The sequence below is a fragment of the Grammomys surdaster genome, unplaced genomic scaffold, assembly GCF_004785775.1.
Source record: "Grammomys surdaster isolate TR1022 unplaced genomic scaffold, NIH_TR_1.0 275, whole genome shotgun sequence".
NCBI lineage: Eukaryota > Metazoa > Chordata > Mammalia > Rodentia > Muridae > Grammomys > Grammomys surdaster.
This window is the reverse complement of record NW_021604716.1, coordinates 1,040,659-1,052,998: the sequence shown is the minus strand read 5'-3', so window position 1 is coordinate 1,052,998 and position 12,340 is coordinate 1,040,659. Positions and strand designations below refer to the sequence as shown.

The 12,340-nt window shown below is 50.9% G+C and overlaps 1 protein-coding gene across 1 annotated transcript; it reads left to right on the top strand.

The window, feature by feature from the left end:
• The first annotated feature begins 4,424 nt into the window (after positions 1–4,424).
• Ckap4 (cytoskeleton associated protein 4) lies at positions 4,425–12,057 on the top strand. Its single transcript, XM_028776973.1, has 2 exons — positions 4,425–4,853; positions 9,612–12,057. Exons 1-2 carry the CDS (start codon positions 4,437–4,439, stop codon positions 10,917–10,919), a joined length of 1,725 nt encoding a protein of 574 aa, XP_028632806.1. The 5' UTR covers positions 4,425–4,436; the 3' UTR covers positions 10,920–12,057.
• Positions 12,058–12,340: the final 283 nt, after the last annotated feature.

The following is a 12,340-nucleotide window of genomic DNA, read 5'->3' as shown; positions in this document are numbered from 1 at the left end:
GAGGGAGAGGGAGAGGGAGAATGCTTATACAGAACAAAGAGACCTTTAAAATAAAACAGTCAGGGTTGGAGAGATAGCTCGGAGGCTAGGAGCACTGTTTAGTCTTCCAGAGGACCTGAGTTCAATTCCTGCCACCCACATGGCAGCTTACAACTGTCTGTAATTCCAGTTTCAGAGGATCTGACACCCTCACACAGACGTGCAGGCAAAACACCAACACACATGAAAATAAATGTTAAAAAAATAAATCAAAGAAGACAGTCAAAGAGATAAGGTTAACTAGGCAACAAGAAGGGAACCAGGAAACAAAAAGTAAGATACCTGGCATTCTGAGGATGCAGAGGCCAGCGTGGTTACATGAAGTCCTAGGAGGGGCTGGGACAGAAGTGAGACACAATGTGACTTACACTTTAATGGAGATATGCTGACTTTCATCCTGAACACAGACAATAGGACATCACATCCTTGAACAAAGACCGGGTTGGGAGTTACTTCAGTTACCTGGGTGTAAGCAGCTTTGCCCACATCAACAAAATAGCTCTGGGGAAGGGGGAATGCTGGGTACCATGTGAAGGAAACGCCACAAAGGCTCGCTAATACATTGCATGGGAAGAGGGGTGGGTGGGCCTCGGTCTCCAAAGGAGAATTATGATTCTGTAAAGCACTGGGGACCTGTGGCTTCGCTTCTGGGGACCATATTATCTCAGAACAGAGAGGAAGCAACTGACATTCCTGGAGGCGCTTTCCTCAGGTGTCCTGGCTGGGATGTGGGAAACAAAAAAGACTGCAGGCTTTCAGAACACAGACATAATTTAGTCCGTGCAACATGAGGTGGTCTGGAGGCATCCTGGGAGAGCTACATGTCTGGGAGAGATGTGTCTGGCTCCTCATCCATGCTACACACTTTAGGGTGGGAAGAAGGAAGACGGGATGGAGGAACATCCCTTGGATGCATGCTGTGCCCATATGGAAAGTCAGCAGGATGGAAATCTCTAGAAATCCCCGTTTCTACAAGGTTTACTTCCATGATGGCTCTGGGCAGGTCCCCTCCTCCTATGGGTGTAACCAAACAGCTTACTTCAGAGAACACTGACTGCCTTTTAAAGTTAAACACATCATAGCCTGTGGTCTAGGAGCCACATATGGTGTGAGGAGCTCCCAGAAATGACGATGAAAGACAATCCTTGAAATCTGGACATAGGAGCTCTGTGAAGCTCTATGAAGCTCTGTGAAGCTCTGTGAAGCTCTGTGAAGCTCTGTGTGTTCCCAGGGGCTCTGCAAACAGCGTTACCTACCCTTTCTTCATATAGAGCCTTGCTATGAAACCAGCATCACATGGTATCTCTCCTGCAGTCTCCACGGTGTGGTGAACCAACTCTCATCATCTCAGTTGACAGATGAAGTCACTGAAATTCAGGGACATCATGTTTTACAGACAGTTCTAGAACTGAATGTGACCCCCAAATCAGTTTATCCCAGATTTTTGACCACTATATTATATCCACTGCTTTTCCCCCACTGCGGTGTGTGTGTGTGTGTGTGTGTGTGTGTGTATGTATGTGTGTTATATGTACTTTCATGTTAAGGCCAGAGAAGATTTCAGGTATCCTGCCTTACTGTTCTCCACCTGATCTCCTGAGGCAAACATCTCTCAGTAAATGTGGAGCTGGACAGGCAGCCACCAAGCCCCAGCAATCATTTTGGTTCCTCACTACCTTCCCCGCCTGCCCCTGCCCGGGCCTGCACTAGGGTTCCACTCTCCTGCAGCCATGCCTGCCCTCTTATGTTGGTCCTGGGAACTTGAACTTAAGTCTTCACGCTTGTGAAACCAATGCTCTTATCCACGAAGTCATCTTCCCAGTGCTGGAATGGCCTTTAACATGGGTTCTGGGGATCAAATGCAGGTCTGTGTGCTTGTAGGGCAAGCACTGTATCAACTGAGCCATCGCTCTAACCTGTCACCTACTATTCTCCCAGTGCTCCACAGGAGAAAACCTGAGAAGCCTCCCATTCCCATGTCACCTTCACATGTGACTCCTAAAAAAAAAAATCTAAACATCACTGATTATTTTCACTAACAAATACATGAGTGTTTTCTCTAAGGAACAGATTAATGTTATAATGAAAGGAGCTTTAGAGATGTGACTTACAGAGAAGGTGGCCCTGAAATCCAGAGTGGGGGGTAAGTCCATGCCTCAAGGTCACAGAATTTGATGTCAAAGCCATGGCTCAAAGAGCAGACGGGCTTCTGCCTGCAGGCCAGAGCTTGACTGGATTCCGCACTCTGCCTGTCTCCTTACACAGATGACAAGAGGAGAAGGTCCCCATTCGCACTTCAGTAATCCTAATCACACCTTGAACTGAGATGGTTTTTAAGCAAGTCCTGGACATCTTAGGACAATCATCTCCTGTCTCTCTGTCCTTCATGCAGAGGAACCCTGCGTTTTGTTGAACTGGGAGGTTTCTGCTATAGTTCCTGCAATTCAGCCCACAGAAGGGCATTCTCTACTGTCTAGAGCAGATGACTTCACTAGAGACCACTCTGGCCCAAATTTAATTTACTGTTTTCCCCAGATATCAGTGACTCTCCAGCTTGCTTTGTGACCTTCTTTTGTGGCCTTTTGCAATCAACAGCCATTCTTCCTAGCTCAGCTCAGGATGCAGCACACACCCTTCAAGTAGACAGGTGTCCTGGGCTCACCCTACTCCTGCTTGCCCACCATCCAAATCCACTCTCCAAATTATTTCTCATTTTCTACCCTGCGTACAGCTCAAAGCTTGCTTTTCCAAGTTTGCTTTACATTTATCATCTCAGTTCTTAGGTGTTGGCCTTTTAAGCATTAAAACGTGCACACACACACAGACACACAGACACATACACACACACAGACACAGACACACACACACACCGCCTTGTAAAGCAGATCCCGTGATCACAGGCACATATGTGCCCATTCAGACTTTAAAGGTGAGCTACGAAAAGAATGAGGAGCAACGAGGCTGTCCTCAAGGAAGGTGCCTCTAGCAGTGGACAGACATCTCTCCGGCACACAGTGGGCCATCAGCAAAGTTTTCCCCTTATAAAGTTGCACATACAGTGTCTCCTTGCAAATACTTATCTCAAGTATTGTCAGGCATGTGACAGCCAACGTATGGAAGTGGTGGTATTTGAACATGGAAAAGACTTCCGTTTTGTTTCTATTTTTTTCCACTTCTAAGCAGATTGGGAGGAAGTTTCAGACAGAAGAAATAGCGTCCCTACTTCTGCCAGGCACACACTAGGACTGCAGGAGCCAGGTGCCGGAGAAAAGGCCCAGATAGCTACTACCTATCTGAGCTGATAGTGGGTCCTAATTTCCCTCCCAGTCCTAAGTGAAGACCCAACCCGCAGGCTTCAGAAGCATCAGCAGAAGGTTCAAAACACGGCTGTGTGTGACCTTGAAGCATTCTGCTGGGGCTGAGGCTCAGCCTGTGTGCTTCCTATTAAACGGGCAAATATAATCCCAACCTTTCAAGGATTTTGCGAGGGTTTCAGAGCCCATACAAACTGATAAGCACGGGGGCCTGGCATTGTTATATCTCTTTTCACAAACGTGGAAGTGACAACCTCGACCTGTGTCCCTCTAAGTGTGAGGGTGCTGGTGACTTCCCTACACTCAACCCAGAGGCTGCCAGGAACTGGAGCTGTGGAGAGACTTTATGATACCTCAAAAGAAAAGAGAACCGGGGTGGGCGGGCGGGGCTGGGAGTATTGCATACAGCCTACTGTCCAGGCAAAGAGGGCAGTAACTCAGTACCCTAGGACAAGTCGTAGTCCATACCCAAGGTGCTTGGGTACAGAGTCCTTCGAGCCTAAAAATCCTCGGGAAGAGACAAGGCCTGGCCCGGCTTCAGGGCGGCCTTAGAGGAGGGGTGTTCCCGGGAAAGCAGTGGGCACGGAGGGCTTCCAGTCCCGGTCCTGTCCCCACCTTCCAGAACCGTGCTTTCCGCGCCCCCTTGTGCTCCCCCTTCGCCCAGGTGGGGATCGCGCTCAGCACAGTGCTCAGGGGCACCCCCATCCCGCTGACTCCCCTCGAAGGTAGCCCGGGCACTGGGAGGCTCGGCCATCCCGGCAGCCGCGCCCAGCCTCGCCCCGCCGGGCCCCGCCCGCCCTCCGCGGGGTCGCGGCGAAGGGAGGAGGGGCGGCGGCCCGCTTGCGTGGCAGGCTCTCGGGCTGGGCTCGGCCTCCCTTCCCGGGAGGCGGGGTCGGCGCCGCGGCGGCGGCGGAGCCAGGCCCCCTCCTCCTTCCGCGGCCGTCCTCCTTCTTCGTCGCCCCACGTTCCCGACCGCTCCGACGCCGCCGCGCCCGCGTGCCGCCCGCGCAGTCCCCGTGGGAGCCGGAGCCAGCGTCCCGGGCCGCGCGCCCCGCTCGCCCATCGCGCCGCGCCGCCGCCGCCATGCCCTCGGCCAAACAAAGGGGCTCCAAGGGCGGCCACGGCGCCGCGAGCCCCTCGGACAAGGGCGCCCACCCGTCGGGCGGCGCGGATGACGTGGCGAAGAAGCCGTCGCCGCCGCAACAGCAGCCGCAGCCGCCCGCGCCGCACCCGCCGCAGCACCCGCAGAACCAGGCGCACCGGGGCGGCCACCGCGGCAGGTCCGCCGCCGCCGCCGCCGCGTCCTCCGCGTCCTGCTCCCGCAGGCTTGGCCGGCTGCTCAACTTTCTCTTCTACCTCTCCCTGGTGGCGGCGGCCGCCTTCTCGGGCTGGTATGTCCATCACGTCCTGGAGGAGGTCCAGCAGGTCCGGCGTGGCCACCAGGACTTCTCCCGTCAGAGGGACGAGCTGGGCCAGGGCTTACAGGGCGTCGAGCAGAAGGTGGGTACTCAAGCTTTGGAGGGGTTGGGACTCCACTCCTGCCCTCCCTGAAGGGCCCTGGTCCTTTCCTGCCCAGGCCCTTGTGGCAAGAGCTGGGACCCCAGCTCCCTAGTCGCCAGGGTGGTCCCAGACCCATTTTGTTATTGGCCTCAGAGACGGATAGAGGGGACTCTCAGGATGGCCAGACCATCGGGGAAGGATGGGCCAAGGGCCTGTCACAGGACATTAGCGGTGACCTGTAAGGAAGCCGGCAGGCTCTACGTAGTCCATTCTTTTTGCATTAGGAACCGCTGAATGGGCAGAGCTGCCCCAAAAGGAGGCTGGAAGGGAAATCAGCGCATCCCTGGAAGCCTCTGGTCAAGACTTAACCTTGGCTGTGCCAGTAGGAGTCATCCGAGCCAGTTTTTAATAGACCCAGAACTTTGGGGGAAAGGAAAAGCTAGTGAGCTTAGTCATTTGCTAAGTTCAGATGAAATGGTGTCTATCTTTAGGTCCCTTGTCCTTAGCTGGACCAACGAGCCCATGTGGGCCTTTGAAGTAGCCAGCTTTAGGGGAAACACAAGGCCAAAGGTATTAGGTCACATTTATGTGGTGTGAAGATGGCGGACTCATGTATTTTATTTTCTAACCCGAAGAGTTAACTAGAGGAAGGAAAAGAGGGCTGACAAATTTGACTCCATTTTCCAGACCAGAATATTGAGGTTTAGAGACACAAAGTGAGTTGACACAGATCGCAGCTGGCTGGAGTTGCAGATTGTATAAGAAAGTGTGGACCATTCGTGATGACCGAACGCAGCTCTCAAGACAAATGGCTCAGTTTCCACCCTTCCAGCCGAAGTGTCAACCCCTTCCCTCCCGTGCCTTCTCCATCATCCACCCACATCCTTGCTCAATGAAACTCAGTTGCTGGACGGAAACAAAAAATCCCGCCACTTCGGAGCCGGAACCACGGCCTCCTTTTCCCAGCATGCCGCTTGCCCTGCCAAGTCTCTTCTTTTTGTTGAGTGTGCAGCACTAGGAATTTCCTCTCAAGACTGGGAGAGCAACTGGAGTGAGTCAGCCTGTGAAGTGGTGTAGGCCAAGGGAGGTGACTTATCTGGGAGAATAAAGTGGGTGATTCTGCTCTGCCTGCTGAATGTCAGACCAGCCTGAGAGCATAGACGCCCTGCGGGAGTCTAATCGCTAGCCCGGTTCCTCTCTTCCAACCACTCACTTGCTAATCAGTCATAATATTTATTGAAGTCTGGTAGTTGCATGGCTGTGCGTGGGCCCTGTGGAAAATACGGAGGAGAAGAAGGCACAGATCAAGCTTGTGAGGTAGCACCCTAAGTAGGTTTCAGGGGTGGGTAACTTAGGCACGCTTTGGGAAGAAAGGGTTTGTGCAATTTCCCAGGGCCAGCCATTAGAACTATCAGGAGAAGGAATGTCCCCATACAGGCAAGGGGACAATCTCGAACATGCCTGAAGGACAGAAGATACTTAGCCTTCCAGTGACAGAATGACATGCAGGAACTACAGGGGAAGTTGGAAACTGAGGCCCAAAGTGGATGGATTCAGGTTGAAGAACTTGGGTGTTATTTCCTATGTTGCCTTTCGGTCTCTTTCTTGGTTTTACCCTCCCCTGACACAGCTGCATGCAAATCACTTTCCTCTTTGAGCCTGTTTCTCATTCTCCAGGCTGGAGGAAGGTACCATCAAGATTCGTAAGAATTGGGGTTGAGGACATTGGGGGTAGATGAGGATAGTCCAGTCGGTAAAGTACTTGCTATGAAAACATTAGAACGGAGTTCAGATTTCTCGGGCTGTGTAAAAGCTGGGCCTGGTAGTCCACACTTGAAACCCCAGTGTTGGGGAGGCACAGACAGGAGATATCTCTGGAGTGTGCTAGCCAGCTGGTCTAGCCAAATTGGCATGTTCCAGCTCCAGTAAGAGACCTTGTGTCAAACAAACAAGTAAGCGTGGAGAACAGTCAATGTCTGGCTTTCACATGTCTGTATGTGACAGTCCCATTGACTGTCCGTCAGCCATTAGAAGTAGCATCGGGCTGTCCACTGTCATCCCAGCAAGGCTCCACGAAGGCAGAGATGGCGTTGCAGTCATTATCCCATCGCTGGCGTTCACGTGCCACACAACAGACATCCCCCACATACCAGAAGGACAGACATCCGTCCAGTGCATATGAATTGGTATGAGCTCTTTGTGCGTGAAGATGAACAACCTTCCCTGCTCTCAGAAGGGGAGACTCTGGGTTCCTTTGGGGATTGGTTATAGTTTCTGATCTGATTTACTTCCTAGCCGTTTGTAAAGAGCCAGCCTGGGACTGAATAGGAGCTAGGCCTGCCCAGGCCTCATCAGGCATGCTCTGAATCCCTCCATTCTTCAGTCCATCGAGAAAATCCTGAACGTAGCCTGCCGTGTTGCAGGTGCTGGGCTCACCCTCATGCCTCTATTTTAAGTGCTGTTCTTAGAACAGGAAGGCATTGTGATTTACTAACCCAGTTTTAGAGGTCGCCTCTCTCTAGTGCCTTCTCAGCAGATTCTTTTATGGCTCAGGTTATATTTGGCTGGGGAGGGAAATTGTCTACTTTCGGGAGGCCCTGAGAACCCCATTCTAATCTAACCCGGGACTTGGGAAGTGAATATGACTTTGAGTTCCCAGAGCATTCGGAGGGTGTGCGCTGCCATCAGGACATCCTGTCTGCATCCCCGCTCTCAGTTTCTCCTTTGGCATTGAGTGGAAGATGCCGCTAAGAGTCCCTGTCCTCTGAGGAACTTAGATCAAAGCTCAGTGGCGATGAAGACAGTAGATGCTGCGTGTTGAGCGGCCATTGGGTGTTAGGCACAGTTAAACATTTTATTTGTTTAGACTCATTCAGTTCTCACTGTGAGTCAGGTACTATTTTTGTCACACCTTGTAGCTGAGGAAACCAAGATACAGACAGTATGTAACTTGTCCTGGACCAAACAGCAATGAAGCATTGAGCTAAGATTTGCCTACCCAGTCTGGCTTCAGAGCCTTGTTGTTTAATCTGTTGTTTTCTTGGGGTTTTTTGTTTGTTTGTTTTCTTGAAAAATAGTGCTCTGTGTAGCCCAGGCCAGCCTCAGACTCATTGTGTAGCTTGGATGACCTTGAACTTCTGATCTTTCTACTTTTCCCTCCTGAATGGTGAGGTTACAGGAATATGCCACCAGCCCCGATTTATTAAGTGCTTGGGGCTCGAACCTGGGATCTTGCGAATGCCAGGCAAGCAGCCTATTTCATACTCTTGTCCTGTTTTTAAATGGAGAGCCCCCCCCACACACACACAAAGATTTATTTTTATTTTATGTATTTGGGTGTTGTGCCTGTATGTATGTATTATACATACTTGGTACCCGAGGAAGCCAAAGGAGGACCTCAGAGCCTATGGAACTGAGTCACAGACATTGCGAACAGCCATGTGATTCCTGGGGCTTCTGGAAGAGCTGTCGTCTCTCTTAACCACCTCAGCATCTCTCCACCCCTGAAAACTCTTAAACTTAGTTTAATCTAGAATGGCTACCTTCCTCCCTTTTTGAAATATGTTCAATTGTTGACTGTTAATGGCATCATTTATTCCACAGAGTGCTCCACACTGGCTTTAGCTGGTAACAACCTCATGGTGTCATAGCAGGTCTCTCTTATATATTCCAGAAATAGGTAGTTGAACCTAGGGACTTACAGGATCAAGGCTACACTGCTGGGAATACTCTTCTTTTCTTAATTTTCTTTATTATTATTATCATTATTATTATTATTATTTGGTCACCAAATGTTACAGGTGTCGCATCCAGATAAGGCCTAGGTTCCTGGTCAACAGGGCCTCTGGGTCAGTGTGTCAGCCCAGCTTGATGGAGTTGCTATGCTGAGCCTCTTTAAGAGTGGCGTTTATGCCGAATGAATGGGTAGCAGCAAAGAAAGTCATAGTGTGTTCTCAAAGGCCATAGTGTCCCAAGAAGTCACCTGGCCCACTGCTCGAGGACACTGAAGTCCAGGAGGGACAGTGGCTTTCAGAGACCACATACCTGGGAGTGACAGATACAGACCTCCACTTGATCTCTTAGCTTTGTGCCCAGTGTCTCCATGTGTCTTGGGCTCTTTCCTAAGGAAACTTGTGATGCTCAGGTGTAAGCACTAGAAAGCCAGCCCAAAATAGCAGGAAGGAAGGAGGGAGGGAGGGAGGGAGGGAGGGAGGGAGGGAGGGAGGGAGGGAAGAAGGGAAGAAGGGAAGAGCTCTGATTGGCCCAACAGTTCAAGAGTAGACTCCCTCAGGTGCAGCTGTATTCAAGGATTGAGTTACGTCTTCAGAATGTGGTCTTGCCTGTCTCAGCTCTGTCTCCCTGTGTGCTGTCTTGATTGTTGAATGGGTTGTTGGTCATGTGCTGGTCTCAGTAGCTCCAGGCCTCCCTCACTCTGTAGCCAGCAATCTCAGTGGGAAAAGGTGTTGGCCACCCCGCCAGCATGTCTGGCATTTGTCCATCCATGGCTCGTCAGTTTGGCTAAGAGACGAGGGTCGACAAATGCAGATGGACCATGCTGACTGGCCGAGTTTGGGTAATGAGCTGACTCTGGAGTACCTGGAGGGGCCCTGCAGTTGGTGGTCACAAGCACCACATGACTACCTTTGAAGGAGAGTGCTGATATGGAGGGTCCTGGGACAGACAATGCAGAAAGTAGCAGTAGCGTAAACAAAGACAGCTGTTTGTTCTCAGTGGCTAACATCTGGATTTTGGCCGTAGGTACAATCTCTGCAAGCCACGTTTGGGACTTTCGAGTCTATCCTGAGAAGCTCTCAGCATAAACAGGATCTCACAGAGAAAGCCGTGAAGGAAGGGGAGAGTGAGATCAACCGCATCAGCGAAGTTCTACAGAAGTTGCAGAATGAGATTCTCAAAGACCTGTCGGACGGGATCCATGTGGTGAAGGATGCCCGAGAGCGGGACTTCACGTCCCTGGAGAACACGGTGGAGGAGCGCCTGACAGAGCTCACCAAGTCCATCAATGACAACATTGCCATCTTCACTGAAGTTCAGAAGAGGAGCCAGAAGGAGATGAGTGAGGTCAAGATGAAGGTTGCCTCCTTGGAAGACTCCAAGGGGGACCGCAGTCAGGACGTGAAAATTCTGAAAGAAGCCGTGAAGGAGGTGCAGGCCTCCATGAAGTCTAGGGAGAGGGACATCGAGGCCCTGAAGAGCTCCCTTCAGACCATGGAGTCCGATGTCTACACAGAGGTCCGAGAGCTGGTGAGCCTCAAGCAGGAGCAACAGGCGTTCAAGCAGGCGGCCGACTCAGAGCGCCTGGCTCTGCAGGCCCTCACAGAGAAGCTTCTCCAGTCCGAGGAGTCCTCCTCTCGCCTCCCAGAGGACATCCGGAGACTGGAGGAAGAGCTGCAGCAGCTGAAGGTGGGGGCCCGTGGGTCAGAGGAGGCTGTCGTCTTCAAAGACTCTAAAGCCTTAGATGAGCTTCACAGGCAGATCGAGGGCCTAGGTGCCAGACTCCAGTACGTAGAGGACGGAGTCTACTCTATGCAGGTGGCTTCTGCACGACACACTGAGAGCCTGGAGTCACTCCTGTCCAAGAGCCAGGAGTATGAGCAACGCCTAGCTATGCTACAGGAGCACGCGGAAAGCCTGGGCTCCTCATCTGACCTGGCCAGCACTGTCAGGAGCCTGGGGGAGACTCAGCTGATGCTGTCCAGCGACTTGAAGGAGCTGAGGCAAAGCCTGGGTGAGCTGCCCAGTACCGTGGAGTCACTACAGGAGCAAGTGCACTCACTGCTCAGCCAGGACCAAGCCCAGGCCACAGGCTTGCCTCCTCAGGACTTCCTGGACAGACTTTCCTCTCTAGACAACCTGAAATCCTCAGTGAGCCAAGTGGAGTCAGACTTGAAGATGCTCAGGACTGCCGTGGACAGTCTGGTTGCCTACTCCGTCAAAATCGAAACAAATGAGAATAACTTAGAGTCAGCCAAGGGCCTGCTAGACGACCTGCGGAATGACCTGGATAGGTTGTTTGTGAAAGTCGAGAAGATCCATGAAAAGATCTAAATGAACTGTGTGTGTGGGCACAGTTTCTCACGACCAAAAACCAACAAAACAAAACACCCCATGTTTTCTCCCACGTGCCCTACCACCACCTTCCCACCCCTCCCCCACCCCAGGGAAAGCAGCAGACACCGGCTGAACACCATCCTGGTGTTCTGTGCCCAGTTAATTTATTTGCAGTTATTACCACACACCTTTGGTTTCATAAGTCCTGTTTCTGCTTTTGATTTGGCTTCCTGAAGGCCCAGCCAGCCCTGTGCAGAAAAGGATGTCTCCTGTTAGAAAGATGCCAGTGGCTTTTAACTGGGGATTATCAGGAAGCAGATTAACCTAAAAAAAAAATATCCTGTCGGGCTGACAGATTTATAGTAACATAGAAAAACAACAAAGAACAGGTGGGGGGAACTTTTTTTCTTAATTGTCTTTAAGGAAAGTTAATTTTATTGTATTTTTTTATACTTCTGGCCAGGGTTTTTAGGAGCTGTCTCTTACTTGTCTTCCATTTAGAACTGATAAAAACTCCTAGAAGTCAGCTCTGAATGAGTGAAAGAGGACCCTCCCCCCACCTGCCTGAGGGTCACTTTCAGAGGCATGTTCCCCCCCCCAATCTAGTCAACCGCTAACTATGCAAATTCAGTAGGTCCTAAAGGTGAGAACATGCACCCTGAGGCCCTGTTGCCCTTCTGTTCCTGGGGACCCATCTGCGTCACCAGACTAGGAGGGGGTCACCAAGTGAGTTTGGAATCCTAGAGGGAGTGTTCTTTGGGCTCTGACGTGAGAGCTGTATTTTCCACAAAGAATTCGGACATCTCCCTGGGAGCTATAGGCCAAGTCTTTTTGTTTTGTCACAGTATCACTGGAGAGGTCTCCTGTCACCTGGCCTGGTCCCTCAGTGAGGATCACAGTGCTGGTTTCTGTAATTGTTCTCCATGTACCCTCACCCTCTGAGATGTAATGTCTTTAATGGCTGCCTTGCCCTTCCCACCTTCCCTCCCTCTACCCCCCCAAAAAAGGAAAGAAAAAAACCAGAAAAGGCTGAAAAGAAAAACAAGGTTTGTTAGTTTACTGTGAAATGAACTATATGGCTTATTTACAGAATTTTTAATTCTTAATAAACACTTGAGCTTTGTTATGACCGTCAGTCAATGGATTCTGAGAACTTAGTGATGACGGATTCTATCAGCGTAAACTGTTTGGGATTTAGAAAATTGGTAACTTTTCCATTTCACAACTTTTTTAAACGACGCACAATTTTTTAAAAATTATTTTTTCTCTGGGGTGAGGGGTAGTGTGTGTGATGGCTGGTGAGCAGAGATGTAACTTGGGGTTTCAGGTTCCACTCCTGCAGGCAGACGCTTGTGTTGGTCTATGATTGGATCTGTTATTAGTTCCTAGTACTTGCTTAAGATCTCAGCCTGACTACC

What these genes read in the sequence shown, in the direction of transcription:
- Ckap4 (XM_028776973.1), top strand. Translation starts at nt 4,437, where the DNA reads ATGCCCTCGGCCAAACAAAGGGGCTCCAAGGGCGGCCACGGCGCCGCG. An exon ending in TACAGGGCGTCGAGCAGAAG is followed by an intron (nt 4,854 to 9,611) that starts GTGGGTACTCAA and finishes TTTTGGCCGTAG; the next exon opens with GTACAATCTCTGCAAGCCAC.